Source organism: Uloborus diversus, unplaced genomic scaffold (assembly GCF_026930045.1).
Source record: "Uloborus diversus isolate 005 unplaced genomic scaffold, Udiv.v.3.1 scaffold_519, whole genome shotgun sequence".
Lineage (NCBI taxonomy): Eukaryota > Metazoa > Arthropoda > Arachnida > Araneae > Uloboridae > Uloborus > Uloborus diversus.
The window spans coordinates 29758-57474 of record NW_026558702.1 but is presented as its reverse complement, the minus strand read 5'-3'; the positions used below and the strand labels follow the sequence as shown (position 1 = coordinate 57474).

The 27717-nt window shown below is 34.1% G+C and overlaps 1 protein-coding gene across 1 annotated transcript; it reads right to left on the bottom strand.

Moving 5' to 3' along the window:
• Window positions 1–301: 301 nt before the first annotated feature.
• Window positions 302–23854, bottom strand: LOC129233554 (U33-theraphotoxin-Cg1c-like). Its single transcript, XM_054867565.1, has 4 exons — window positions 23772–23854; window positions 9787–9889; window positions 8337–8401; window positions 302–538 (listed from the first exon to the last, which is right to left on the bottom strand). The coding sequence occupies exons 1-4, from the start codon at window positions 23820–23822 to the stop codon at window positions 443–445; spliced, it is 315 nt and encodes a 104-aa protein (XP_054723540.1). The 5' UTR covers window positions 23823–23854; the 3' UTR covers window positions 302–442.
• Between the last annotated feature and the right edge of the window lie 3863 nt (window positions 23855–27717).

The window sequence follows — 27717 nt, the reverse complement described above, 5'->3', positions numbered from 1 at the left end:
CGTGTTTTCGTTTCTAAATGAATACTATTTCGCTCTTTTTACTTACTGCTACTTTAGTTTTATGAGTAAGGAAGAAGCTAGATTTTAAATCACGTCAAAAAGGTGTGTTTTAAGTTCTTTCACTTAAAACAGAAAACAAATGCAAGTAACGATTGTTTCTCATAATTATTGCTAACCCAGGCAACGCCGGGTAATTTTGCTAGTATGTGATATAAAATCTTTATACTGTAGTCTGTAACGATATCTCTTTCTCATTAATATTTGGCCCCCCTGATAATGCATACCCACTTGTACGTCAATATATTTTCTCATGCTTATGTTTTATTCTTCAAATACAATATCAAAATATTTAAAAGTATGCAATCAAATATGTTTATTTCCCTGAAACACAGTTGAATTTGCTTCAGATTGTTGATTCTTGTCGTTTCTCGGTAATTTATCTTCATTTTCCACCGATATCTGTACTCAGTTCCGGAGTAGTTGTCATAGCACCCTGAGTTGTCTCTGAGCTCGTGCATCTTCTTACGTTGTCTCCAGTCTAGAAAGTGATTGTGAAAGTTTTTATAGTATTTGACGTATTTTATATATTTGGTCCTTTTAGATTATAAAAACTTTATGAATGCCTTTGTCTGTCTACTAAATGTCTTGAATGACGGATTTTAAGCACTCCTAACATTCATCGATTATAAAGGTATTTTATCAAAATTTATGAATGGCAGTTGATTTTTTTATTCTTTACTAACAATAAAGCTGAAAGTCTGTGTCTGGATGTCTGGATCTCTGTGACTCACATAGCGCCTAGACTGTTCGGCCGATTTTCTTGAAATTTGGCACAGAATTAGTTTGTAGCATCGGGGTGTGCACCTCGAAGCGATTTTTCGGAAATTCGATTTTGTCCTTTTTCTATTAATTCTAATTTAAAGAACATTTTACAGAGCAAATCATCATAACATGGACGAGTACATGAACATAGCATATTGGAAAGAAATTCATCATCCATTATTTGTAAATATACAGGAGAACCAAATGACCTTTTAATTTTCTATTACGGGCAAAGTCGTGCGTGTACCACAAGTGTATAATAAACCTAAATGGAGTTGTTTCCTTCAGTCAAAAGTAGTACTTTTTGTCACTGACATTGATAGAATAAGCCAAAAAAAAAAAATACGGACTTAGAAAATACTTTCATTTTCCCAACAATTATTTTTTAAACAAGGCGTGGTCTTGATGACGTCACAAATGATGATGCTCTTTGGCGCATCTTTCTATCGCGTTTCCACGTTATGATAATCAAGAAGCGAATTAAAATTGCGCTCTACGCCAGTGCTGCCAGATTGGGGGAATTTTCCCCATTTTGGGGAAATCTGGTGCTCTCTGGGGAAATGGGTTTTGAGGGGGATTCTTTGAGGAAAAAATTTTTTCTTGGGAAAAACCTGGGGGGAAAAAACTTCGGGATTTTTTTTTTTTTTTTGTATTTAAATTCGCGTCTTGACATCTGTTAGTTATATTGTTTGTATCAAACAGCATTGGTTTAGCTTTGCTCAATTTTATGGAATTCGCATTTTGCATTATGTGGAATATTATGCTATGGAATTTGCATTAATAGTTCTGCGTGAGTAACTAGTTGATACGTGAAACAGGCAAAAATAAGTCTGATGAAGAATGTTCTTGGATAAATATTTACAAAAATCATAGTTTAAATGTACATACAGAAGCAGAATAGTAAATGCGAGTAGAAAAAAAATATTGGTCTTTTTCTTATCTCTCGGTTAGGCGCTTGTATTAATGACTAGTGGCACCCGCACGGCTTTGCCCGTAGTAGAAAATTAAAAGGTGTTTTTGTTCCCCTGTATATTTACAAATAATGCATGATGAATTTCTCGCCAATGCCCGCGTTACGGTTCCACATTATGATAACTTGGTAATTTAGTCGTCCATCTTATGATAATTTTGCTCGGGAAAATGTTCTTAAAATTGGAATAGAAAAAGAACAAAATCGAATTTTCAAAAAATCGCTTAAAGGTGCACACCTCCATATGCTACAAACTAATTCTTTGCCAAATTTCATGAAAATTGGTCTAACGGTCTAGGTGTTATGCGCGTCACAGAGATCCTGACAGAGAGAGAGAGAGAGATCCGGACAGAGAGACTTTCAGCTTTATTATTAGTAAAGATAAAAAAAGATTAAAAAAAAACAAAAACAAAAAAAAAAAAAAATGGGGGGAAAAAAGTTGGGGAATTTTATAAGAAAATTTGGCTATTTGGGGAAAAAAAAAATTTCAAGAGACAAAAATATCAGAGGAAAACGATTCATTTTATGAAAATATTAGTGAAAAAATAATTTTTTAATTTGGGGAATTTTGATAGAAAACATCCTTTTGGGGGAAAAGTTGGAAGGGAATTGGGGAAATCTGGATTTGACCATCTGGCAACACTGCTCTACTCTTGCTATCAACCTTATCATTGCCAATACACGTGAGTAAAGATGCGAATTAAATATTTTATTCTGTGAATGGCAACCCTGAATGGCATTTCATCATTTGTGATGTCATCGGTAGAAACGTTAAACGATGAAAGAGCACCGATTTAAGTAATTTTATTAAACAAATTATTCAAAAAATGTTCAGATCCTATGCTTTTAACCTTTTACCTGCCAATGATCCCAAATGGGAACATTTTTTCGTGAATTTTTTTAGTAACCTAGTTATTTATTTAGACTTGTCATATTTCCTGAAATGACACATAACAGTATGAATTTATTTTAGGTGTTTTTAATTTTTAAAGAACGTTTAACCTTTATCTTGAAATTAAAGTCAAATTTATTGAATTTCTGAACTTAGAATTTGTCTAAGATTTTCTGTCTCTGCTTTTAAAGAAAAAAATGTAAAAAATATTTTATTGGCGTTATTTAGTAGCCAGAGGACATATATTTTATTTCAACTTTACAAAATATTTCCAAGTATTATTTCTTGTTAGTTATTTCCGTAAGAACCGACACGTTCCCATTTGGGAACATCGGCGTTTAGAGTATAGTATTTGAGGGGAATTTTCGTCAATCGCGGAATTTGAGTGTGATTCCTCTTTATTTCAAATACTTTTGTTGTGGAAGATCTGTTTTGTGTTGCATACACGTGTTCTGTTCTTTCATTCACGAACAGACATCTGTATCAATCATCTTGCCCTTCACACCACTATTCTATTGTAAATATGACCTTCACACCCGCCTTCATGCACTCTCTCTATTATAAGTAAATCGCGTTTTCGGGGTTGGAATTTTTGTTTTCTATCCTATTCACTTTCTAAGAATTGTACGTGTTTCACCCTTTTGAAATGTATCTCGTGACGGACATTTAAGTAAAGATAAGGGCCGTTTATGAACTTTGACCAGTCTCATTTCATCATTTCATTTCACTACTCGACTCACGTGCGTTCTGTTTCTTTTACCGAGTCTCATACATACCAACGATTTTGTTTTTAGACTCAGAATAATGTAGTTTTAATCTATTTAGTGTTTTTGAATTATAATTCCGTATAAACAGCCATCTAGAGATGCCTCGCAAGTTTTTAACGTTAGAAGCTGCGTTAGATTATTTCCACAGCTTATCCGACAGCGAACTTGAGGACGAACACGAGCATGATCTTTGTATTTTGTCACCTGATGAAGACGCGAGTTTGAGTGACATATAAACAATGAAGCCTTAAATGAAGTTTTTCCTCAAGATGTCTGCGGCCAGGTTTAATTGATGTTTAGCGATGAAGATAGAGGTTCAAATAGTTCAGATGACCAGCTTCACAATTCAGGAGATCAAAAGGGAAGCACAACCTCATGCTCGGCTCCAAAAGCAAAGAAGCGGAAAAAAGAACCCTATCCCAGGTGGAAAAATTATGCAAAGTTTTCCGGGGGAAAAACTCGAAAAATTGACTGAAAAGTTCCCCGAGCTTCAGGCAATGAATCCTCTGCAGTTATTTTTCAAAATATTTCCTCTGGATTATATGCAACATCTAGTTGATATCATATTAACTCTCAGATGAAGGTGTCAAGCAGACCTGAAACTTAATCGCATCTTCCTGTTCTGAATAGAAAAACAGATAACCATTATCTTGTCCCCTTCACTCAGAGACGTTGCACGGTTCGTCAGAAGAATGTGCGAAAGCGGGCATTGAAGGTGAAAAGAGTCTCCGTTCATCTTGCTTCACCCAATACCATAGACAATAAGGAAGAAAAAGTGTAATTCAGAAGAGAAAAGTATAATAGTGTGTAAAATAAACAAAAATATTCATATTTTTTCATTCATTTCGAAGTAATAAAGTTTCGAGATCAATCCTCCCGTTTACTTCATTCCAAATGCCGATGTTCCCAAATGGGAACATCCTGAAAACCCTATTTAGAAATTTTTTTTCGCCAAAACATGTTTAGGTTAGCTATACTAGAGGTAAATTGAGACATTTAAGCAAAAAATTAAATTTAAAAATTAAAATTTTGAATTACGGCATTTAAAATCTTGGCCTTTCAGAAAAAAATACTTTTAAAATTTTGGAAACGACCTCATTGTAACGATCGTTAAACAAGAGACTGAAGAAAAAATTCTGAAAAATTCTTATGCAGCCGCAGTGCCTTTGATTTGATGCAGCTGCATAAGAATTTTGGGATAACAATTGGTTTTTGATGTCTAACGTATCTTAAATGTAACGACAAAAATGAGATTGAAGAGCGTTTACATTTTTTACTAATCAATGTTGAAACAGTATGATTTATATAACAAAGGCAACCACCAAATTTTAGATTGCAGCGGTAAACAAATGTTGTAAAGAATCAAAAGTCAGAGAAAGTTTAATTTTTGTTATTCAATGATTATGAAACATAAACACAATTCCAAAAAGCCAAAAGAGATTTTTGCTCTGCAGTAATAAGCAATGAAGTAATGCAGTTTTCAAAATCGACCAGATAACACGCTTGATTTGTTAGAGGAAAATCTGTAGGAGTTTGAACGTGGTTAATTGGTGTTGCAAAAAGTTGGTAGTTACTGTTGTCTTTGGGAAAACTCCAGGAATTGTCCAAAAAATTTACTTAAATGAAAATTCCATTGATGGTTTTATATGTTTTGCTGAATATTTTCAACGTTAATCTTCTGAATGCGATAATTGCTAGTTGACTCGAAGTTTTCTAAAAAAAATCATGCTACAGAAAATATGACAGCCCTTTGAAAAATCAACTGAATTACTTAAATGACTGTTTTTATTGGTTTGCAATTAAATGTCTAAGATTAATATGGATGTTTAATTTTAATTTTCTCATAATTTGAAGTTAGATGACTTTTCATAAGCATCTAATGATGTAAGAAATTATTGGATATTTTTACTAGATAAATTATTTTTAAATACCGTGCAAAGAGCAATCATTTTTTACTTACCAAAATTAGAAAGAAAAAAAAAAACTACGTCAATTAGGGTTGCTTCATCTTGTACTTAATTTTTATTGTGCAGCACTCTGTTATTAACTTTTAAGAAGTTAGTAGAAAATCTTATACTCACGTATCAGGTCATTTGTACAAAATCTTGTTACTCATGTACTAGGTCTATTACTAATGTGATTCGTTTGCTGTGTTTTTTTAGCCTACTTTCCCAGTAAAAGTCAGAAAAAGAAGAAAAAAGCATGAAAGAAGGCTTTTAATGCATCTTAAAAATATCGCAAAAAACAAAAAAAAGTCAAAAATAAATAAAATAATTAAATAAATATTGAAAAATTCAAAATTGGAAAGTAGGGTATTGAGATGGGGAAATATGTCTGTCGGTCTGTCTGTCCCCCCCCCCCCTAATAACTTTTGAATGAATAGTCCGATTCGAACAAACTTTTTTTTGTTCGAAAGATTTTGGCAAGGACACTTCATTCCCATATTTCACTTTTTGATTTGAACTATTTTTTGTTCAATTTTGAACAGTTCAAAAAAACTTAACATTAGCGCCTACGGGGAAATTCAAGGCAATTCCGAGCTGTGAGACGAATTTGCTTCAAACAAACTTCGTAGGAAAAAGCTTTTGATGAAAAACTTGTATAAAAAATATCTTTTTGATTTGAACAATTTTCCATTTTGAACAGTTCAAATCCCTTAACATTAGCGCCTACGGGGAAACTGAAAGTCAATGTAGATTCCGTACTTAAAGGCGGATTTTTTTCAAACAAATTTTGTTGGAAATAGCTCTTGACGCCAAACTTCAGACTTCGACTCCGAGAATTTAGGGGCACTTGACTCCGACTCCGACTCCTATGCCCGACAATTAATCGGACTCCGACTCCCGACTTCGACTCTGACTTCGTAGCCTTGCCAAAAATTTATACACGGAGGACAAATGACTGACTCCGATTCTTAGATATTCGACTCCTCCTTTACCCCAAAATGAGATTGACTCCGACTCCGCAGCTATGGTTTTGACTGTGAAATAATTATTGTTGATTTGATTTGTTTTATTCGCAACTCCAACGAACTATAGGGGCACTGCAGTCACTGTCTAATGGCCGACTTAAAAACTAAAACAAACGCATGTGGTAACGAAGAAAATGCTAAAAGTGTTGTGATTTTTGTTCGTATGTATGATGTCTTTCGCTTTATTCTTTTTAAATTAATTTTCAAAGTCTTGTGGATATTCTGGCCCACGTAGAAAGAAATGAGAATTCAAGAAGCATTACTAAACGTCAAAGATTAATGCAAACTACTTAATTCGTAGTTCTAAGCAGCTATTTCCACGATGTTGAATTCGATATTTATCAATTCTTGATAAAACTAAATAATAATTGTGGCCTGACAAGAACAACAATTAATGCTAGAAAATTCAATATGACATTACAAATTATTATCGAAAGAAGATGATACTTCTTTGCCTTGCTTGGCTAGCGCTTATTGTTTTGCATTTGTTGCTGAGTTATTTCTCTCGAATTCTCGAATCGGTTAATTTAAAATTTTTCTGTTTCGATTTTTCTAATTTCTGAGTTACGATTTAATTATATCAAGTTATGCAAATCATCTACAGAATTCTTACGGATATATGGTAGTAGTTTTCTTTTCAGTTGATTGACCATTATTTCTTTTTACTTATCGAATTCTGTAATCTTACTACCATTTTATTCCATTCATGATAAAAATTAAAAATGGTTTAACTAAAAACGCGAAATCTCGCCAAGGCTACTTGCTCGCACAATACTAAAACTATAACCCTAAACAAATTTGGCGAAACCTTTCAGCTGAGAATAAAAGGAATAAAGTAAATTCTTTCTCGGTGAAACATTTTTCATTTTGTTCTACGATAATATATTCAAGAAAATATTTTGCATACCGTCCATTCCAACTAAATGCTGCTGTAAAAGATGGCTAGTTAAATTAATTTAAGATTAAAAAAAACTCATATTCTTACAAATTCATACAAAACAATGAAATTTTTTACCTTGTATAACGTTATCCAAGTTTGTTAATCCAGTTTTCGTTTTCACCATTTTCAATCAACTCATATTTTAGAAGGAAATAAGGAAAACTAACATTATTTTGAGAAGCTCGAGAATACTACTAAGGGACAAATTAATTTCTGTAGCTGAAAGCAAACTAAGACTCATCGATTGCGTTAATAAATACTCAGAACAAACTGCCTTTGTTTACGTCAACAGACACACGTGGAACGCAACGTGGCAATGTTTTAGTTTCATTGGCAGTTTTGTAAATCACCGCAATCAAATTCGAGCGCTGGAGTTCCGAATTCAGTTTTCGGCGAATAGTCATTTATGTTTCTACATAAAGATATGCGCAGACGACTTTTTTTTTCTTTTTTTTTGACAATGAAAATTATTTCTTTAAGTTGACATTTTATTGTTTATATTTATTTTGGTAAGCGCATTAATTCATTTCAAAAGTTATTTTTGGCAACAGGGGAAAAATAAACGATTTTTTTTTTGATATGATGTATTTATTTTAATGAGCTTATTAATTTTAATTATTATTTTTTCGTTTTGAAAGCTGTTAAAGATTTTTTTTTAATGGAAAAAAAAGTGTATTAGCTGCTTTGTTTAAATGTTGCTGTTTTTTTTTTTTTTTTTTTTTTTACGCATTTAATTTTTTTTTAGTTGAGTGAGAAATATTTTATTCCTAGAAATCAGCTTAAAGTATTTTTAAAATATGTTTGAAAAAATTTGCGATTTTAGCTATTTTTGAGAATATTGATGAGGTACTAGAAAGTAGTATGGATGTACGGGAAAGTAGGCTCGTCTAGTTCTAGACAGTACTTCTTGTTTTTAATGATTGGATTTCTTTCCTGCAGAACTAAAGAAAGAAGTGAAATGCTAGAAAACTTACACATTCAAGGCCTGCACTGCATGGGCAAACTGGCAATTCACGACCTTCCATACCACAAACTCCCCCTGAAGTAAAGAGAAAATACATTTGAATAAAAAGCGTAAAGACTCATATCACACTAAGCAGAAAAAAAAAAAAATGCAGAAAAATATTCTCACTACCAATTTGTTTATTAGAATGTATAACAGCGGTGAAAAAAATATTGCATCACTTGCAAAGAATCAAATTTTAAATGTTTTCTCGAGACATAAGAGAACAATTGTTTCGTAACTTTCATCACATGAAAGGTATGCTTCAGCTGACAAGTTTTAATAAAAATTACATCACCCATGCATTTAGGATAACAAATTGAAGAACAGAAAACGTTTTTTTGAACATACCTCATCGTAAATCCTTCATCGTTTCATGTTTTATATTTTCGACTATTCTGGCACCTATCCATTCGATTAACAGTGAAAAAAATTGGTTCCAATTCAACAAGGTTGAAACTTTGAAATGAGCAACTAAGTCTCCAGATCATAGCCTAATAGACAAACTTATGGAAGGACTTGGCAAGACGAGAAGTTCAGTACGCATATTGTTTATCATTTCTGTGCATGAAAAACTGAATAACACAAACTAAGGATTTATTTTCAAATATTTTCTATATTTGCATCAATATTTACTTTACAAACGAACTGAAATACTCCATACCAAAATGCATGTAATTGATACTCGGATCGCTGATAAACGTAAAAACTAGACTGTAACGATATTTTGAATTCACGCATTATCTTACAGGCGGAGGATACCCTCCCCCAGTCAGTAACCCTCCCCCAAACTCCCCCCTATCGTAGTGAAAACACTACAAAATTATGCTGATTTTGTAGAACATCTCACGCAAAAACTTCAAGAATTTCTAAATTAGGAATAAGAGCAATAATGAAAGTGCCGTTTTCGTGATGATCCCACGACACAATACAGTGTTATCACGTATTTAAAATCTGTTAACTTTCAATTCTACATTGGTATACCCTTATGGTCAAAAGATCTTAAAATTTGTAATTAGAGGACTGCCCTCAACAACCTCCACTTCTGACCTGCTTGAAAAACTTACCGTTCAAGGTTTTAAAATTAACAAGGTAGCACAACTTAAAAGGACAAAACCCCACTCCCTCTTTTCCTGGTCCAACTCTTCCATTCCAAATATTCGGCCGCTTTTTCGGAATTACAAAGTATTTTGAACACAAAAATTTCTGTCAAAAATATCATAATCGTAAATCTATTCTGCAATGTTATGCCTGCCAAGGGTTTAACCACCTGGCAGAGAATTGCTTCAGGCAGGTCAGATGTTGTGTGGTGTGCGGTGAAGCACACAACAAAGTAGATTTCCCTAACAGGCAAAATCAGGAAAAATATTGTTAAGCAAACTGCGGGGAAAACCATGATATTTCACTTTAAAAAGTCTTACCTTCTGTAGTTAAAGGCCTGCAAAATCTGTTTCTGATGCAGCATTGATCTTCGGTGCATCTTCTGCGACCACATTTCTGTTGGGCCTCAACAGCAAGAACGACCTGAATGGGGAAATGAAGTATTTAAGCTTCTTGGTATTTGATAGGTTTAACGAAAATAAGAGAAATTTAAACTTAAACATTATTTTCATCTTTTTCAGGTTGGTTTTTCCAAATATCGTTCGAAGATGATATCTAATCGGCCCCTTAGCAAATTTTTCACATGGCATGGCGATCAATTATATATTTCAATTGTCTTGCAGAAGTAGCTGTCCGATATTTCAATGTGAATTAGCGAACAATCTTTAAAAATTCTGACGCAATTTTAATGAACGCTAGACTAATGGGAGTTACACTACAGCAGCTAGTTCGTTTTACTTTCTTCTATATCTAATATAAGGAAGAAAATATTGGATTCGTGAAAATTTCCGAATTTCGAATTTTGACGGATTTGAACGTTTTGAAGTTTGCTGAGTCCGTTTCGACCATTTTTGGAAAATGTCTGTCTTGTCCATTAATTTTATAAAAATACATAAAAATAGTTACTTACAATAGGAAAAAATCGATCGCTATAAATGATGAAAAAAAGATGGCGCAATATACGAAATATAAGTGAAACAAGTATGAAAAATACGCAAAAGCACATTTTTTGAGCAAAATGCTCAAATAATAAATTGCTGAATATTTAAGATATGCTTAAAACGACGGGGGGTGGGGGGGGTCACCCACTTATTTTGGAGTAACTCACAACATTAAACTTCGGCCCCAACTTCGGTCTCATTTTTTTAGTACAGAACCGCTACCACCAACGCCTCGGGAGAGTTTCTGAATCTACTTCAGCACTTCCGAAGAAAAAGTTCAAAAGTCCCTTTTATTTCCGAATTACGCAACCATTTAAAAGTCTTTAATCAATTTCTTACATTAATGCTCTAAATTCTTCCTAAACAATAGATAAAGTTTGAAAAAAAAATCACTAATTTTATGAATGATCTTAGTTTTAAATAACGCGAAAGCACAACTAGAGTTTAATTTCAGAAATAGAGGGAGGGGGAGGGGGGGGGGGGCACGGAAGTGTTCTCGGAAATACAAAAAATAGCTGTAAAAAATTGAGTTCAAAATAATCATAAACATTAAGCAGAAAAACCCTTTCAAAATTTGCACCCGAGTTTGTTGTGAAGTGCAGTGGCGGATTTTAAATATAACAAATGTTTCAAATGCGCGAGAGGCCCCATAACCATAGGGGCACTGTACGAGTTACAAAAATGCTTATGATAAATGTTTTACAACTTCCGTGATAGAGAAAGAGGGCCCCAAAATGTATTTCGAGGGACCTAAAACTTGTAACTCCGCCGAAGCGATACAGAAAAGACTGCATTACTGTGATTCATATTACAAATAACGAAAAATTAAACTAGTATGTTGTGGTCATCACGAAACTTTCTTCTATATTTTTCCTTTTTCTGATCCCTCCCCATGCTTGACGAGGAAGCAATATTCCCAACAAAAACAAAATTATACATGCAAAAACTTGACGACCATCCCAATGTCTGAATTATTGCAAAAGCAAAGCAAAGAGCGAAAATTGAAAGTTATTTTAAAAGCCTTGCTTGAATTAATTACAAATATTTTATTTGTTAACAAACATAAGTTGGCAACAGTTAAAAATTTTAAATCATTGAGATAATATTTCCGATCATTTCCATACAATTAAAATCACGAGAAATACGCAGACGACAATCTATTACGATTTATCTTTCTTATTGTTGCAGTAATAAAGCTATTTTTATTCGCTAAAAAAAATTATGATAATAAAAATAAATCAGCACCTCTTGGCGCGATTGGCGCCAAAGTTGAACCAAAGCCTGTTTACATATGGATTCACATATATTCCAAATTTCAACCAGAACGTAGCATTACTTCTTGAGATAGGGCACTCACAATGGAAAAAAAGAACGGGCGATTGCGCTACCCCCCCTTTTTAGCTGTTGACACCAAAATAAAATCAGCTTTTATACCCACTAAGGGCTACTTGCCGATAAATTTTTCTTTCATTCCGTTCATTATTTCTTGAGATACAGCAGTCACAATTGACGACAAAAAACGTTCTATAACTCAATCCTCGTTTGAGCTATCGACACCAAAATTGAATCAGCACCTGTTCCTGTTAGTGGCAACATATGGACCAAATTTTGTTTAATTCCGCCAGTTACTTCCTGAGGAATAGCAAGCACGCGTAACTCAAAAAACGTCCCATTGCTCCACCCCCCTTGGAGGAATTCGCGCCAAAAACCAATGGGCACAAGTTCACATAGGGGCACATATGTGTGCCAAATTTCGTTCAATTTCATGCGGTAGTTTTTGCTGTAGAGCGGCCACAAAAAACTGATCACACACAGACGTGACACACATACACACACACACACATACCCACACACACATACACAGACAGACAGACATTTTCCAAAAATAGTCGAAATGGACTCAGCACACCTCAAAACGTTCAAATCCGTCAAAATTCGAAATTCGAAAATTTGCACGAATCCAATACTTTCTTCTATATATTAGATATATAGAAGAAAGTAAAAATACCATCGGTTCAACGGGAATCTAACAAAATGATACAAAACCCGGTTTTGCCATCTCATATTTGTTTCCATGATCTCCAATTCAGCAATATATTGCCAAATGATCGTCAGTCTGAAACGCTATATTAGTTTTGCATTGAAATAAGTAATGTAGACCGGGGCACGTTTACACATTGGACAAATTTACGCAGTGCCCTTTTTCGAAAACGAGTTATAACTGGAGAGCCAACAATCATATCAGATTGATGCTACTCCCTAAAAAATACTCTCACAAGTTTTTATGCACCAGTCGAACTTTGGTTTAGCATGCGTTTAAGAAAATATGTTTTCTATCAAGTCGAGTAAATTTTATGTTGAACGTTTTGAAGCTTATTGTGAATAAATAATAGTTAAGAACAAATAAATGTATAAAAATGAGCAAAATTTTATCATTTTCTGCGAATTATATTTGTGTGGACAGAAAAGTTATTAAATTTTGTTGCACATTAAAAACAAATCAAAACTTGCCGTCGGGGCACATTTACGCACGTTCTTAATGTGTTTTACTTCTAAATGGGCCTCGGACGCTTTATTCGCTCTGTACTGTTTCAAACCTTTAGTACATTTTCAGGTTATTTAATTTTAAAAATAACCATTCATTTTAAATTAAGTAAAAGATTCGTATCTTATAGCTTACAATCATAGAGTGATGTCTTCATGCTTGTTCAGTTTTAAATTTATACACTATTCAGCCTCTGATACATTTTCTTTATTTTAAAGATGGTAAGACATTATGTTCAAACAGAAACACGTTAGATGCCAAAATAATGAAAAGGCTTATCAAAAAAATTGTATTTTCCCTAGTAAGCGTTCCACATCATCACATATGGACTACCCCAACTGAGAACATTTGAAAAAGTTGGACCAAAGCTTTGGAACCAGGAAAGAAATAAAAAAAAAATTTGAAAAAAAAAATAGAACCGACTTCAAAATTGCTCTAAAAAGTGAAAAATAATTTTATTCTTTAAACACCATCGATAATACTTTTAAACATAATTTTTGAAGTTGGCGCAAAAACAAAAAGTAAAATCTATTGTAACCATGCTTCGTTCATATTTTTATCAAAAAATCATCCAAAGTTAGTAAAAAAAAATTAATATCGTTACTGAAATATGCTGTCATCAATGCGTAATGCATGTGGTGGTGAAGAAACTGGGCCTGGTTAAATTTATAGTTATAGTTGAGATATGGCTGTGAATGATTTTATCGATCGTTTTTGCGCCAACTTCAAAAATTATGTTTAAAAGTATTATCGATGGTGTTTAAAGAATAAAATTATTTTTCACTTTTTAGAGCAATTTTGAAGTCGGTTCTATTTTTTTTTCAAAATTTTTTTATTTTATTCTTTTTAGTGTAAATGTATTTCAGAAATATTAAGAAGTTACTATAACGAAACTTTACCTTATTTTTTTTTATAAAAATGCCCCATACTAAAAAAAACTAAAAACACGCCATAAACATTAAGCGATTGACACTAAAAATTTATCTTTGTTCTTTCCTGGAATTCGTGTGTTAATTTAACTATAACCATTTAATTATTAAGTTTTCCCTAACTAATTTACATTTCACAGCATAGTTGCTTTTTATGCAATCCTGTATCTCCTTACTTATAACAGATCATCAATTATTGGCATACATGATAACGATAAAAATGCTACTATAGTTGAAGCAAACCTAACCTAGTAGCATTGTAAAGGCTAAGCAGATCCTAATCACTGCATAAACCTCGCTTAAACGTTAGGTTTACCCCCACCATAGAGCAATAACACTGAAGAAACTTGATACTTGCTTCAGAGAAGCCTTCACTCAAAATTATCACCACAATTACTATTAATATTATTGTTGTATGGCACCAAATTTTTGAAACAATAGGCTTTATATTTAATCATTTAATAGGAAAATTGCATGAAGTTTACTGTTTTTTGGCCATAACTTTTTTTCTAAAGAAGAAATATGGTCAAACAAAGTAATGGGACCTAAGTTGAGCCATCCCATATATATTAAAAGAAGAATCATCAAAATCGGTTCAGTAGGCGAGCCGCTGTGAGTGGACAAAAAAAAAAAAAAAAAAAAAACATACATACGGTATGAACTGATAACCGCCTCCTTTTTGAAGTCGGTTAAAAAGAGGATGCTCTCAGTCCTGATACTCCGATTAAAGAAGCCCTCAGACAAGAGCAGTTAGAAGCAACAAAGAAAAGAAACTAAATGGGCGAAACAAAACAAACTAGTATGTTGTGGCCATCACGAAACTTTCTTCTATATTTTTCTTTTTTTTTTTTTTCTGATCCCTCCCCATGCTTGACGAGGAAGCAATATTCCCAACAAAAACAAAATTACACATGCAAAAACTTGACGACCGTCCCAATGTCTGAATTATTGCAAAAGCAAAGCAAAGAGCGAAAATTGAAAGTTATTTTAAAAGCCTTGCTTGAATTAATTACAAATATTTTATTTATTAACAAACATAAGATGGCAACAGTCAAAAATTTTAAATCATTGAGATAATATTTCCGATCATTTCCATACAATTAAAATCACGAGAAATACGCAGACGACAATCTATTACGATTTATCTTTCTTATTGTTGCAATAATAAAGCTATTTTTATTCAAAAAAAAAAAAAAATCAACACCTCTTGGAGCGATTGGAGTCAAAATTGAACCAAAGCCTGTTTACATATGGATTCACATATATTCCAAATTTCAACCAGAACGTAGCATTATTTCTTGAGATAGGGCACTCAAAATGGAAAAAAAGAACGGGTGATTGCGCTACCCCCTTTTTAGCTGTTGACACAAAAATAAAATCAGTTCTTATACCCACTAAGGGCTACTTGCCGATAAATTTTTCTTTCATTCCGTTCATTATTTCTTGAGATACAGCAGTCACAATTGACGACAAAAAACGTTCTATAGCTCAACCCCCGTTTGAGTTATTGACACCAAAATTGAATCAGCACCTGTTTCTGTTAATACCAACATATGGACCAAATTTTGTTTGATTCCGCCAGTTACTTCCTGAGGAATAGCAAGCACGCGTAACTCGAAAAACGTCCCATTGCTCCACCCCCCTTGGAGGTATTCGCGCCAAAAACTAATGGGCACAAGTTCACATAGGGGCACATATGTGTACTAAATTTCGTTCGATTTCATGCGGTAGTTTTTGTTGTAGAGCGGCCACAAAAAACTGGTCACACACAGACGTGACACACATACATACACACACACACACACACACACACAGACAGACAGACATTTTCCAAAAATGGTCGAAATGGACTCAGCACACCTCAAAACGTTCGAATCCGTCAAAATTCGAAATTCGAAAATTTGCACGAATCCAATACTTTCTTCTATATATTAGATATAGAAGAAAGTAAAAAGAGAAATTAATTTAAAGTTTATAAGTTTCTATTGAAGCAGAAATAGAAGAAGAGAAAAGTAAAAAGAGGGAAAAAGTAAAAAGAAGAAAAAAGTATTAAAGAAAAAAGAATCAAACCGAAACCTGCGACAGTGGAAAAGTTAGTACACTCTGTAAAAAGGAAATTAGTGAACGGTTCTGTTTACGAAATGGAGAATTGCACTTGCATTAAAGCACTTAATCGAAAAAAGGATAAGACAGGGTTCAACGTCTTAGATGTCAAAACGCAGTCCCAAGACACGTATGCGAAAAGAAGTACTTTCATTTTGTTAGTAAAATCTAACAGTGGTGAAGAAGATGACTAAATAATTTCTGCTTTAATTAGCAATAAGTCCTATGATTTTAGTTTAGCCTATAAAATGATCTTTAATTAATTATTTGTGTTTTTCTTATTTTTAAAGTGTTTTATGATAAATAAAATATTTAAATTTGGTTAAATATCTATTTCACTTACTATTTGGTATCATTTTTAATATGCGTAAACGCATCCGACTTGGACTTAAAAAAAAAAACATTTTTTCTACGGTTAGAATCACAAGCTGAGCAACAACTGAGTATACTGAATATATAAATTTTGACTTCATTAATCGCTTCATGTAACCACAAAGTCTAAAATCTCCGAGGTTCAAACATAAAAATTAGAAAATTCATTGAAAAAAATCCTCGTAAATGTGCTCCGGTCTACCCTAATTAATAGCAGCAAAAAATGAGTAAATTGGCTTTATAGAACACCTGATCGAAAACAAAAAGGGAAGTGCACAACTGGAACGTACGCACACCCCACATGCGAAAATTTAACCTTCTACAGCTTACCATTTTTACTTTCTTCTATATCTAATATATAGAAGAAAATATTGGATTCGTGCAAATTTTCGAATTTCGAACTTTGACGGATTCGAACGTTTTGAGGTGTGCTGAGTCCGTTTCGATTATTTTTACTTTCTTCTATATCTAAGATAGAGAAGAAAGTATTGGATTCGTGCAAATTTTCGAATTTCGAATTTTGACGCATTCGAACGTTTTGAGGTGTGCTGAGTCCATTTCGACTATTTTTGGAAAATGTCTGTCTGTCTGTGTGTGTGTATGTGTGTGTGTGTGTGTGTGTATGTGTGTGTGTGTGTATGTGTGTGTGTCACGTCTGTGTGTGACCAGTTTTTTGTGGCCGCTCTACAGCTAAAACTACCTCATGAAATCGAACGAAATTTGGTACACATATGAGCCCTTATGTGAACTTGTGCCCATTGGTTTTTGGCGCGAATTCCTCCAAAGGGGGTGGAGCAATGGGACGTTTTTTGAGTTACGCGTGCTTGCTATTCCTCAGGAAGTAACTGGCGGAATCAAACAAAATTTGGTCCATATGTTGCCATTAACAGGAGCAGGTGCTGATTCAATTTTGGTTCAATAACTCAAACGGGGGTTGAGCTATAGAACGTTTTTTTGTCGTCAATTGTGACTGCTGTATCTCAAGAAATAATGAACGGAATGAAAGAAAAATTTATCGACAAGTAGCCCCTAGAGGGTATAAGTGCTGATTCTATTTTGGTGTCATTAGCTGAAAAAGGGGTGGCGTAATCGCCCGTTCTTTTTTTTTCCATTGTGAGTGCCCTATCTCAAGAAATAATGCTGCGTTCTATATGAAATTTGGAATAAATATGAATCCATGTGTAAACAGGCGTTGGTTCAATTTTGGCGCCAATCGCTCCATGGGGGGCTATTTTTTTATATTATTATTTGTGTGACTAAAAATAGCTTTAAAATTGCAACAATGAGAAAGATGAATCGTAATATACTGTCGTCTGCGTTTATCTCGTGATTTTAATTGTATGGAAGTGATCGGAAATATTATCTCAATGATTTAAAATTGTTAACTGTTGCCATCTTGTGTTTATTAACAAATAAATGTTTGTAATTATTTCAAGCAAGGCTTTAAAATAATTTTAAATTTTCATTCTTTGCTTTGCTTTTGAGATAAATCAGGGATTGCGATGGTCGTCAAGTTTTGTCATATGTAATTTTGTGTTTTCTTGGGAATATTGCTTCCTCGTTAAGCATGGGGAGGTATCAGAATTATAAGAAAGGTATAGAAGAAAGTTTCGTGATGGCCGCAACATACTAGTTGGAAAATGTCTGTCTGTCTGTGTGTGTATGTGTGTCACATCTGTGTGTGACCAGTTTTTTGTGGCCGCTCTACAGCAAAAACTACCGCATGAAATTGAACGAAATTTGGTTCACATATGTGCCCCTATGTGAACTTGTGTCCATTGGTTTTTGGCGCGAACTCCTCCAAGGGGGTTGGAGCAACGGGACGTTTTTTGAGTTACGCGTGCTTGCTATTCCTCAGGAAGTAACTGGCAGAATACAAAAAAAATTTGGTCCATATGTTGCCCCTAACAGGAGCAGGTGCTGATTCAATTTTCGTGTCAATAGCTCAAACGGGGGATGAGTTATAGAACGTTTTTTGTCGTCAATTGTGACTGCTGTATCTCAAGAAATAACGAACGGAATCAAACAAAAATTTTTTGACAAGTAGCCCTTAGTGGGTATAAGAGCTGATTTTATTTTGGTGTCAACGGCTAAAAAGGCGGTAGCGCAATCGCCCGTTCTTTTTTTTTCCATTGTGAGTGCCCTATCTCAAGAAGTAATGCTACGTTCTGGTTGAAATTTGGAATATATGTGAATCCATACGTAAACAGGCTTTGGTTCAATTTTGACTCCAATCGCTCCAAGAGGTGTTGATTTTTTTTTTTGTTTTTACTTTCTTCTATATCTAATACATAGAAGAAAGTATTGGATTCGTGCAAATTTTCGAATTTCGAATTTTGACGGATTCGAACGTTTTGAGGTGTGCTGAGTCCATTTCGACTATTTTTGGAAAATGTCTGTCTGTCTGTGTGTGTGTATGTATGTGTGTGTGTGTGTGTGTGTGTGTGTGTGTGTGTGTATGTATGTGTGTCACGTCTGTGTGTGACCAGTTTTTTGTGGCCGCTCTACAACAAAAACTACCGCATGAAATCGAACGAAATTTGGTACACATATGTGCCCCTATGTGAACTTGTGCCCATTAGTTTTTGGCGCGAATTCCTCCAAGGGGGGTGGAGCAATGGGACGTTTTTCGAGTTACGCGTGCTTGCTATTCCTCAGGAAGTTACTGGCGGAATCAAACAAAATTTGGTCCATATGTTGGTACTAACAGGAACAGGTGCTGATTCAATTTTGGTGTCAATAACTCAAACGGGGGTTGAGCTATAGAACGTTTTTTGTCGTCAATTGTGACTGCTGTATCTCAAGAAATAATGAACGGAATGAAAGAAAAATTTATCGGCAAGTAGCCCTTAATGGGTATAAAAACTGATTTTATTTTTGTGTCAACAGCTAAAAAGGGGGTAGCGCAATCACCCGTTCTTTTTTTCCATTTTGAGTGCCCTATCTCAAGAAGTAATGCTACGTTCTGGTTGAAATTTGGAATATATGTGAATCCATATGTAAACAGGCTTTGGTTCAATTTTGGCGCCAATCGCGCCAAGAGGTGCTGATTTATTTTTATTATCATTATTTTTTAGCGAATAAAAATAGTTTTATTAATGCAACAATAAGAAAGATAAATCGTAATAGATTGTCGTCTGCGTATTTCTCGTGATTTTAATTGTATGGAAATGATAGGAAATATTATCTCAATGATTTAAAATTTTGAACTGTTGCCATCTTATGTTTGTTAACAAATAAAATATTTGTAATTCATTCAAGCAAGGCTTTTAAAATAACTTTCAATTTTCGCTCTTTGCTTTGCTTTTGCAATAATTCAGACATTGGGATAGTCGTCAAGTTTTTGCATGTGTCATTTTGTTTTTGTTAGGAATATTGCTTCCTCGTCAAGCATGGGGAGGGATCAGAAAAAGGAAAAATATAGAAGAAAGTTTCGTGATGGCCACAACATACTAGTAATTGTATGGAAATGATCGGAAATATTATCCATAGACTAATAATAAGAGTAGACCGAGCTTTCTCATTCTTGCTGATGAAGAAAATTGGTTCATAGATGTATCATGTGACTGGTGGAAGGGCTTGGCGAAGACTTTGGCAGCATGGTTGCTAGATGGAAACATTATCTATAGTTTGGCACTCGACATGTATTTTAAGACGTAATGTGTTTTCATTATAATTTTTTTCCAGGTGCTGAAATTGAACTGTTTTTCTTTTAGTTATGCTTATTTTGACATTAGTAATTAATTTTTGATCACAGTTTTCAGTAACTTTTATTTCATTCGGAACTGCTACGTCAGCGTTGGCGTAAACGTAATGGCGTAAACGTTTTGCGTCAAGGTAAAAATGTACTAATCGGTATCTTAAATTGAAATTGTAGGTAAAAATCTTACCGTTTGCCGATTCTTTTTGGGCACTTATATCTTTAATTACTTAGAGAGTTATTGAAATTGAATAAAGAAAATGCACAGTACTATCTAAACGAAAAACTCACTATATTGACAAAATTTTTACAACTTAGAATAACAAATTGACAAATCGGACTCCATTAAAGATCATTCTTCCGTGTTCCATCAATTCAATTTATTTTATTTATTGTTGATCGTCTGCTGCGATCAACGCCCGCTGTTGCTAGGAAATCCACTAGTCACATGATTTGGTTTATGAGCAGCAAAAGGGTTGCCATAGCTCGGTCTACTCTTATTATTAGTCTATGATATTATCTCAATGATTAAAAAATTTTTAACTGTTGCCATCTTATGTTTGTTAATAAATAAAATATTTGTAATTAATTCAAGTAAGGCTTTTAAAGTAACTTTGAATTTTCGCTCTTTGTTTTGTTTTTACAATAATTCAGACACTGGGATGGTCGTCAAGTTTTTGCATGTGTAATTTTGTTTTTGTTAGGAATATTGCTTCCTCGTCAAGCATGGGGAGGGACCAGAAAAAGGAAAAATATAGAAGAAAGTTTCGTGATGGCCACAACATACTAGTTTTATTTTTGCGAATAAAAATAGTTTTATTAATGCAACAATAAGAAAGATAAATCGTAATAGATTGTCGTCTGCGTATTTCTCGTGATCTTAATTGTATGGAAATGATCGGGAAATATTATCTTAATGATTTAAAATTTTTAACTGTTGCCATCTTATGTTTGTTAATAAATAAAATATTTGTAATTAATTCAAGTAAGGCTTTTAAAGTAACTTTCAATTTTCGCTCTTTGTTTTGTTTTTACAATAATTCAGACATTGGGATGGTCGTCAAGTTTTTGCATGTGTAATTTTGTTTTTGTTAGGAATATGCTTCCTCGTCAAGCATGGGAAGGGATCAGAAAAAGGAAAAATATAGAAGAAAGTTTCGTGATGGCCACAACGTACTAGTTGTGTTATGACTTATGAGAGATACATACGTAATATCCAGCCGCAAGAAACAACGCAATAATTAACTTGTTTGGTACCTGAATGCAGAATTAAAAACTCTTTCAGGGGTGACTAAAATGCAAATTCATACTGAAATTTAAGCAAACAATTTTATATGAAAACAATAACTTTCTTTACTTTGCACTAAAAAGTAAAAAACCAAAGGTCTTTTTTTTTTTTCGAAAATATCGGCCAATTCCTTCGGTTTTTCGACGTTTTTTAAAGCCGATGGGCAGATGTTTCCTGCAAGTTAGCATCGGCCGCCGATGCCGATGGCTAAATTGTTGAACCATCGGCGCCCAGGCATCGGTCGAGTCCTACATATGGATTCACATTTATTTTAAATTTCATCCAGAACGTAGCATTACTTCTTGAGATATGACACTCACAATGAAAAGAAAAAAAAAAAAAGAATATTCGATTGCACCACCCCCTTTTCAGCTGTTGACACCAAAATAAAATCAGCTCTTATACCCTCTAAAAGGGTACTTGTCGATAAATTTTTGTTTGATTCTGTTTGTTATTTCTTGAGAAACAGCAGTCACAATTGACGAAAAAAACGTTCTATAACTCAACCCCCGTTTGAGCTGTCGATATCAAAATTGAATCAGCACCTGTTCCTGTTAGGGGCAACATTTGGACCAAATTTTGTTTGATTCCGCCAGTTACTTCCTGGGTAATAGCAAGCACGCATAACTCAAGAAACGTCCCATTGCTCCACCTCCTTTGGAGGAATTCGCGCCAAAAACCAATGGGCTCAAGTTCACATAGGGGCACACATGTGTACCAAATTTCGTTCGATTTCATGCGGTAGTTTTGCTGTAGAGCGGCCACAAAAAACTGGTCACACACATACGGGACTCACACACACACACACACACACACACACACACACACACAGACAGACATTTTCCAAAAATGGTCGAAATGGACTCAGCACACCTCAAAACGTTCGAATCCATCAAAATTCGAAAATTTGCACGAATCCAATGCTTTCTTCTATATAATAGATATAAAAGAAAGTAAAAAACGTTATAATTCGGATTCTATCTAACATGGAAGTTTCAAACAGACTCAGAAAAAATCTATCAGACGCAGAAAAAAAAATCTTTATTTTGGTAATAAATTTTTAAATATGTTTTCACTGAGAAAATCGCGGAAAACCTTTTAGAGAGTTTTAATTAATATCTTCGTTAATTAATTTCATCCGAAGACGCAACCTAGCTAAGAACACTCTCGATCAACTCTCCTTTCGAACAAGGTTTTTTTTTTTTTTTTTCAAAATTGGTCCATCCATTTAGGCCGGTTTAGGCCCTAGAGTGCCACGGACAGACACACAGATATGTCAAACTTATAACCCCCTTTCTTTGTGTGTCGGGGGTTAAAAATACCGCCAAAGTTAAAAATGTGACACATCACATACCTGTATAGATGAAAAGTACTAAATTAGTAAATACAGTAGACCTTCGTTTTACGCGGGGGTTACGTTCCTCGAAAATGCCGCGTAAATCGAAACCACGTAAATTGAGTCCTAATACTAGCGTTAAAATAGAGGGTTTGGTTCCGTATAGATAATAAAATACTTCATTCTGTTGATGACTAATTGTGTTATAAGTTTACATAAATTAATTTCGTGTTCTGTTTATAAAGAGGAGCTGGCTATGATAGTCTTTTGGCAGTCAAAAAGAATTTTTCTCTGTAATTCTTCGCAGAGCATTAACGCATCCATGATCACTTGCGTCATTTCCATGATAGAATCTTCCTTCACTAACAAGTCAGAAAGATCATTTCTATTGTCTAGGAATAGCTTAAAATTTTCAATGTGAACGTTTTGTTTGTGCGTTGCCGACGTCGGTGTCCTCGTTGCTTTTGTCCGCCTAAAAGCTCTTCTTCCAGTGCGTACTGAACTGTGTGAGTTTAATAACTTTACTTCTTGAAAGAGCTCTGAAACCAATCGAATAAAATGTCTCCAGTGGTCCAAGCTCGATTATTAGCATGCCAAAATGCAGTTGATTACGCGTAATCTGCAATCTTTAGGAGTTTGGATTTTGAAAGAAGGGAAAATTTTATCTGTTTGCATTGCCGCATCCGCGTAAAACCGAAACTCATCTGCGTAAAATAAAATAAAGGTGTCGAATCTTAAATCGCGTATAATCGAAACCGCGTAAAATGAACTCGCGTAAAACGAGTATTTACTGTAGTCTTGATTTATATATTATTATTTGCTGAGGTAAAAATTTTAAATTTCAGGAACTTGGAGGTACTCTCTCAATCAAAGAATAATTTCAAAATCGGTTCAGAACTACGATGTAACACAGGTACACACAAAGACACGTCAAACGTATAACCTTATTTCTATTAAACCTCGACGCAAGGTGTAGGCTGACAAATCTAAAGATAAAATATGTCTTTAGGTTATTGTTTACGAATAAAAAAATATCTTTTTTTCACGGTACTATATTAAAAAGAAATAATAGAAACCAAAACTTTATTTACCAAAATGGCCATCAAGAAAGCTGCAACAAGTGAGTTCATTTTAAGTCTCATAAAATAAGCTGATGTTCTTAGTTCGTTTACCATTTCTTTTTATAGTCATCATTCTGATTATCACACAGATGTTTCTTTATTACACTGTTGATAATTTTGACTAGCAATCATTACTTAAGTTGCTCATTTCCGCTTAATTAAACATTCTTTTGTTCATGCACACCTCTACGATGAGACGTAGGTAGTGTGTTGTACTCTTATTGTTGTTTCCCAGATGTCTTGCCTTTCGAAATACTCTGAAACTCGATTGATAACAGTGTTTCTTTTTCCAGAAATTTCGTCTGAGTTACATTTAACGTTGTGTAAACACAGTATTAAGTTCAAATGTTTATGATTTTCCAGCTAATCTGTTGCTTTGAAATGTTCCACATCTGTTTAAAACTAATTCGCAACTCCGGCGCTCGAATACGCTACCTTGCGGTGATTTACAAAACTGCCGAAAAAACTAAAACATTGCCACTTTGCGTTCCATGTGTGTCTGTTGACGTAAACACAGGCAGTTTGTTAGAAGTATTTGTTAACGCATTCAATGTGTCTTAGATTGCTTTCAGCAACAGAAATTGTTTCGTCCCCTAATGGTATTCTCAATCTTCTCAAAATAATGTTAGTTTTCATTATTTCCCTCTAAAAAGGGTGATGATTGTCTTAAATGGCGAAAGCGTAGACACAAGAAAACGCTGGGTTAACAAACTTCGCATTTGCTCTGTTCGATGCATTTTTCTTTTCTCTTTTTTTGAAAGAGGATAACGATATACCAGGTAAGTTTTTTTTAAATTGTTTTGTGTGAATTTGTAAGAATATGGATTTTATTTTAAAAATCTTAAGTTCGAAAGAAGGATTTGATAACATTAGCAGAAGAATTAGGGCTTTCATCTCCGCCTAGTTTAAAAATAATTTATTTAACCAACCTAATTTTACTGCAGCATTTAGTTGGAATGGGCAGTATGCAAAATATTTTCTTGAATATATTATCGTAGAGCGAAATGAAAAATGTTTAACGCTGAGAATTTTCCTCGCCAAAATAGTGAGATTATAGTTTATGGTTATAGTTTTAGTATTGTGCGAGCAAAGATCATTTGGCGAGATTTTGCATGTCAGTTAAACCATATTTATTTTTTATCATGAGTGGAATAAAATGGTAGAAAGATTACAGAATTTGATAAGTTTAAAGAAACAATGTTAGATCAATTGAAAAGAAAACTACCACTATATATCCGTGAGAATGTTGTTGATGATTTGCATGGCATGACATAATTAAATCATAACGCAGAAATTAGAAAAATTTAAAATTAACCGATTCGGCAATTTGAGAAAAATAACTCAGCTACAAATTCAGAACAATTAGCGCTAGCCAAGCAAGGCAAAGAAGTATCATCTTCTTTTGATAATAATTCGTAATGTCATATAATTAAATTATCTAGCATTAGTTGTTCTTCTTATCAGGCCACAATTATTATTTAGTTTTATTAAGAATTGATAAATATCGAATTCAACATCGTTGAAATGGCTGCTTAGAACTACGAACTACGTAATTTGCATTAATTTTTGACGTTTAGTAATGCTTCTTGAATTCTCATTTCTTTTTATACGTGGGCCAGAATATTCACAAGACTTTGACAATTAATTTGAAAAGAATAAAGCGAAAAAAATCATGCATACGAACAAAATTTACTAGGCTTATGATCATTTACGCTACGGCGTGTGTTTGTTTCACCCTTTTCATCCGCCATTAGAAGGTGGCTGCAGTGCCCCCTATAGTTTGCTGGAGTTGCGAATAGTGCAGTAGAAAAAGGCCAAAAACCACCTTGGGGTCAAAAAAATTGCAACAGAAATGATTCTCATGGTAAAGGGTAGGTAATACACTACTAATGAACATACTAAAAATATACATCCGTACTGTTGGGACAAATGCGTTTTTTGGCCGCCATCTTGAAAATCCATGAAAAAATTAAAAAATTAAAAAAAATCATGCGCCGTATCAAATGAATGGAAATTTCATGCTGAAAAGGAACATCATATGGAATTCTTAAAGTGAAGTGAAGATGCGAAGAGTATACATCTATATTGTAGTGAAAAAATGCGTTTTTTCTTTTTTTGGTAGCCATCTTGAAAAAACCATGATTCTTTTTTTTTTAATCGTGGGTTGTATGAAATGAAAGGAAATTTCATTTTGAATGCGAATATGAAATGCAGCGTTGCCAGATGGTCAAATCCAGATTTCCCCAATTCCCTTCCAATTTTTCCCCAAAAAACGATGTTTTCTACCGAAATTCCTCAAGTTCAAAAATTATTTTCCACTAATATTTTCAGAAAATGAATCGACTTCCTCTAATATTTTTGTCTCTTGAAAAAAAAAATTTCCCCCAAAAAACCAAATTTTCTTATAAAATTCCCTAACTTTTTTTTCTTCCCATTTTCGCTTTTTTTTTGGGGGGGGGGGGGGGGGGGGGTCTTCATCTTTATCTTTCTTTATCTGTACTAATAATAAAGCTGAAAGTCTCTCTGTCTGGATATCTCTCTGTTGCATGTAGCTGCTGCTGTTTGTAGCATGGGGGTGTGCACCTTTAAGCGATTTTTCTAAAATTCGATTTTGTTCTTTTTCTATTCCAATTTTAAGAAAATTTTCATGAGCAAAATTATCATAAGATGGACGAGTAAATTGCCAAGCTATCATAACATGGAACCGTAACGTGGGCAAGCCATTTGGCGAGAAATTCATCATGCATTATTTGTAAATATACAGGAGAACCAAAAGACCTTTTAATTTTCTACTACGGGCAAAGCCATGCGGGTGCCACTAGTCTTAAATACAAGCGCCTGACCGAAGCATAAGGAATAGCCAAATGTTTTTTTTTTCTACTTGCATTTACTACTCTGCTTTTGTATTTACATTTAAACTATGATTTTTGTATATATTTATCCAAGAACATCTTCATCACACTTATGTTTACCCGTTTCACGTATCAACTAGTTACTCACGCAGAACATTAATGCGAATTCCGTAGCATAATATTCCACATAATGCGAAATGCGAATGCCATAAAGTTGAGCAAAGTTAAACCAACGCTGTTTGATACAAACAATGTAACTACTACTTCTTGACGCAAATCTAAATACGAAAAAAATTCTTTTTTCCCCGAGGTTTTTTTTCCCCCTGGTTTTCCCCAAGAAAAAAATTTTTCCCCAGAGAATTCCCCTCAAAACCCATTTCCCCAAAATTTCCCCAAAGAGCACCAGATTTCCCCAAAATGGGGAAATTTCCCCCAATCTGGTAACTCTGATGAAATGGGATAGTTAAATTAAGGTGAGCAGGATTAAAATTTACACGCGTACTGAAGCGAGAAATGCGTTTTTTCTTTCGGTCGCCATTTTAAACTCTACTACTCTAGCTGGTTTTGCAATCCGTGCTGCACTTTCTCAGTTTTTTCTAAAGTGCAAACTTTTAGGTGAATTTTAGTGACGGTTTTCGAAAACGTTTACAATTCCTACGCACTCTCTCACTTGCTGAACGTATGAAACTGAAACCTCGAATGAGAATATAAATTCATTCTTATCGTTCATCATATTAGACACAAAGTTTTTCTTGCTATTCTTGCAGAAATACAAGGAAGGTGATTCAAACTTCAAATGATGTTAGTGAAAACATTTGTTTTATGAGCGGCAAAAGTTGGAAAATGTTTGCATAAAAAATCTTTGCGGGATTTGATATCTTGCGGCATTTTGCTCTCGATCCCGCAAAATATCAATAATGACCCCGCAGGATTCAGGATCGGGATTTCGGGATTGGAAACCCTATTTCTAACCAAGCCACATGGCCTTGTTATTATTATTATTTTTTTTTTTTTTGTGAAAACCACGGAAATTTAGAATAAATGCGGTAGACCTATATATTGTT

What these genes read in the sequence shown, in the direction of transcription:
- LOC129233554 (XM_054867565.1), bottom strand. Translation starts at nt 23,822, where the DNA reads ATGAGACTTAAAATGAACTCACTTGTTGCAGCTTTCTTGATGGCCATT. An exon ending in CAGGCCTTTAACTACAGAAG is followed by an intron (nt 8,402 to 9,786) that starts GTAAGACTTTTT and finishes TCTTTACTTCAG; the next exon opens with GGGGAGTTTGTGGTATGGAA. An exon ending in GCAGTGCAGGCCTTGAATGT is followed by an intron (nt 539 to 8,336) that starts GTAAGTTTTCTA and finishes ATCACTTTCTAG; the next exon opens with ACTGGAGACAACGTAAGAAG.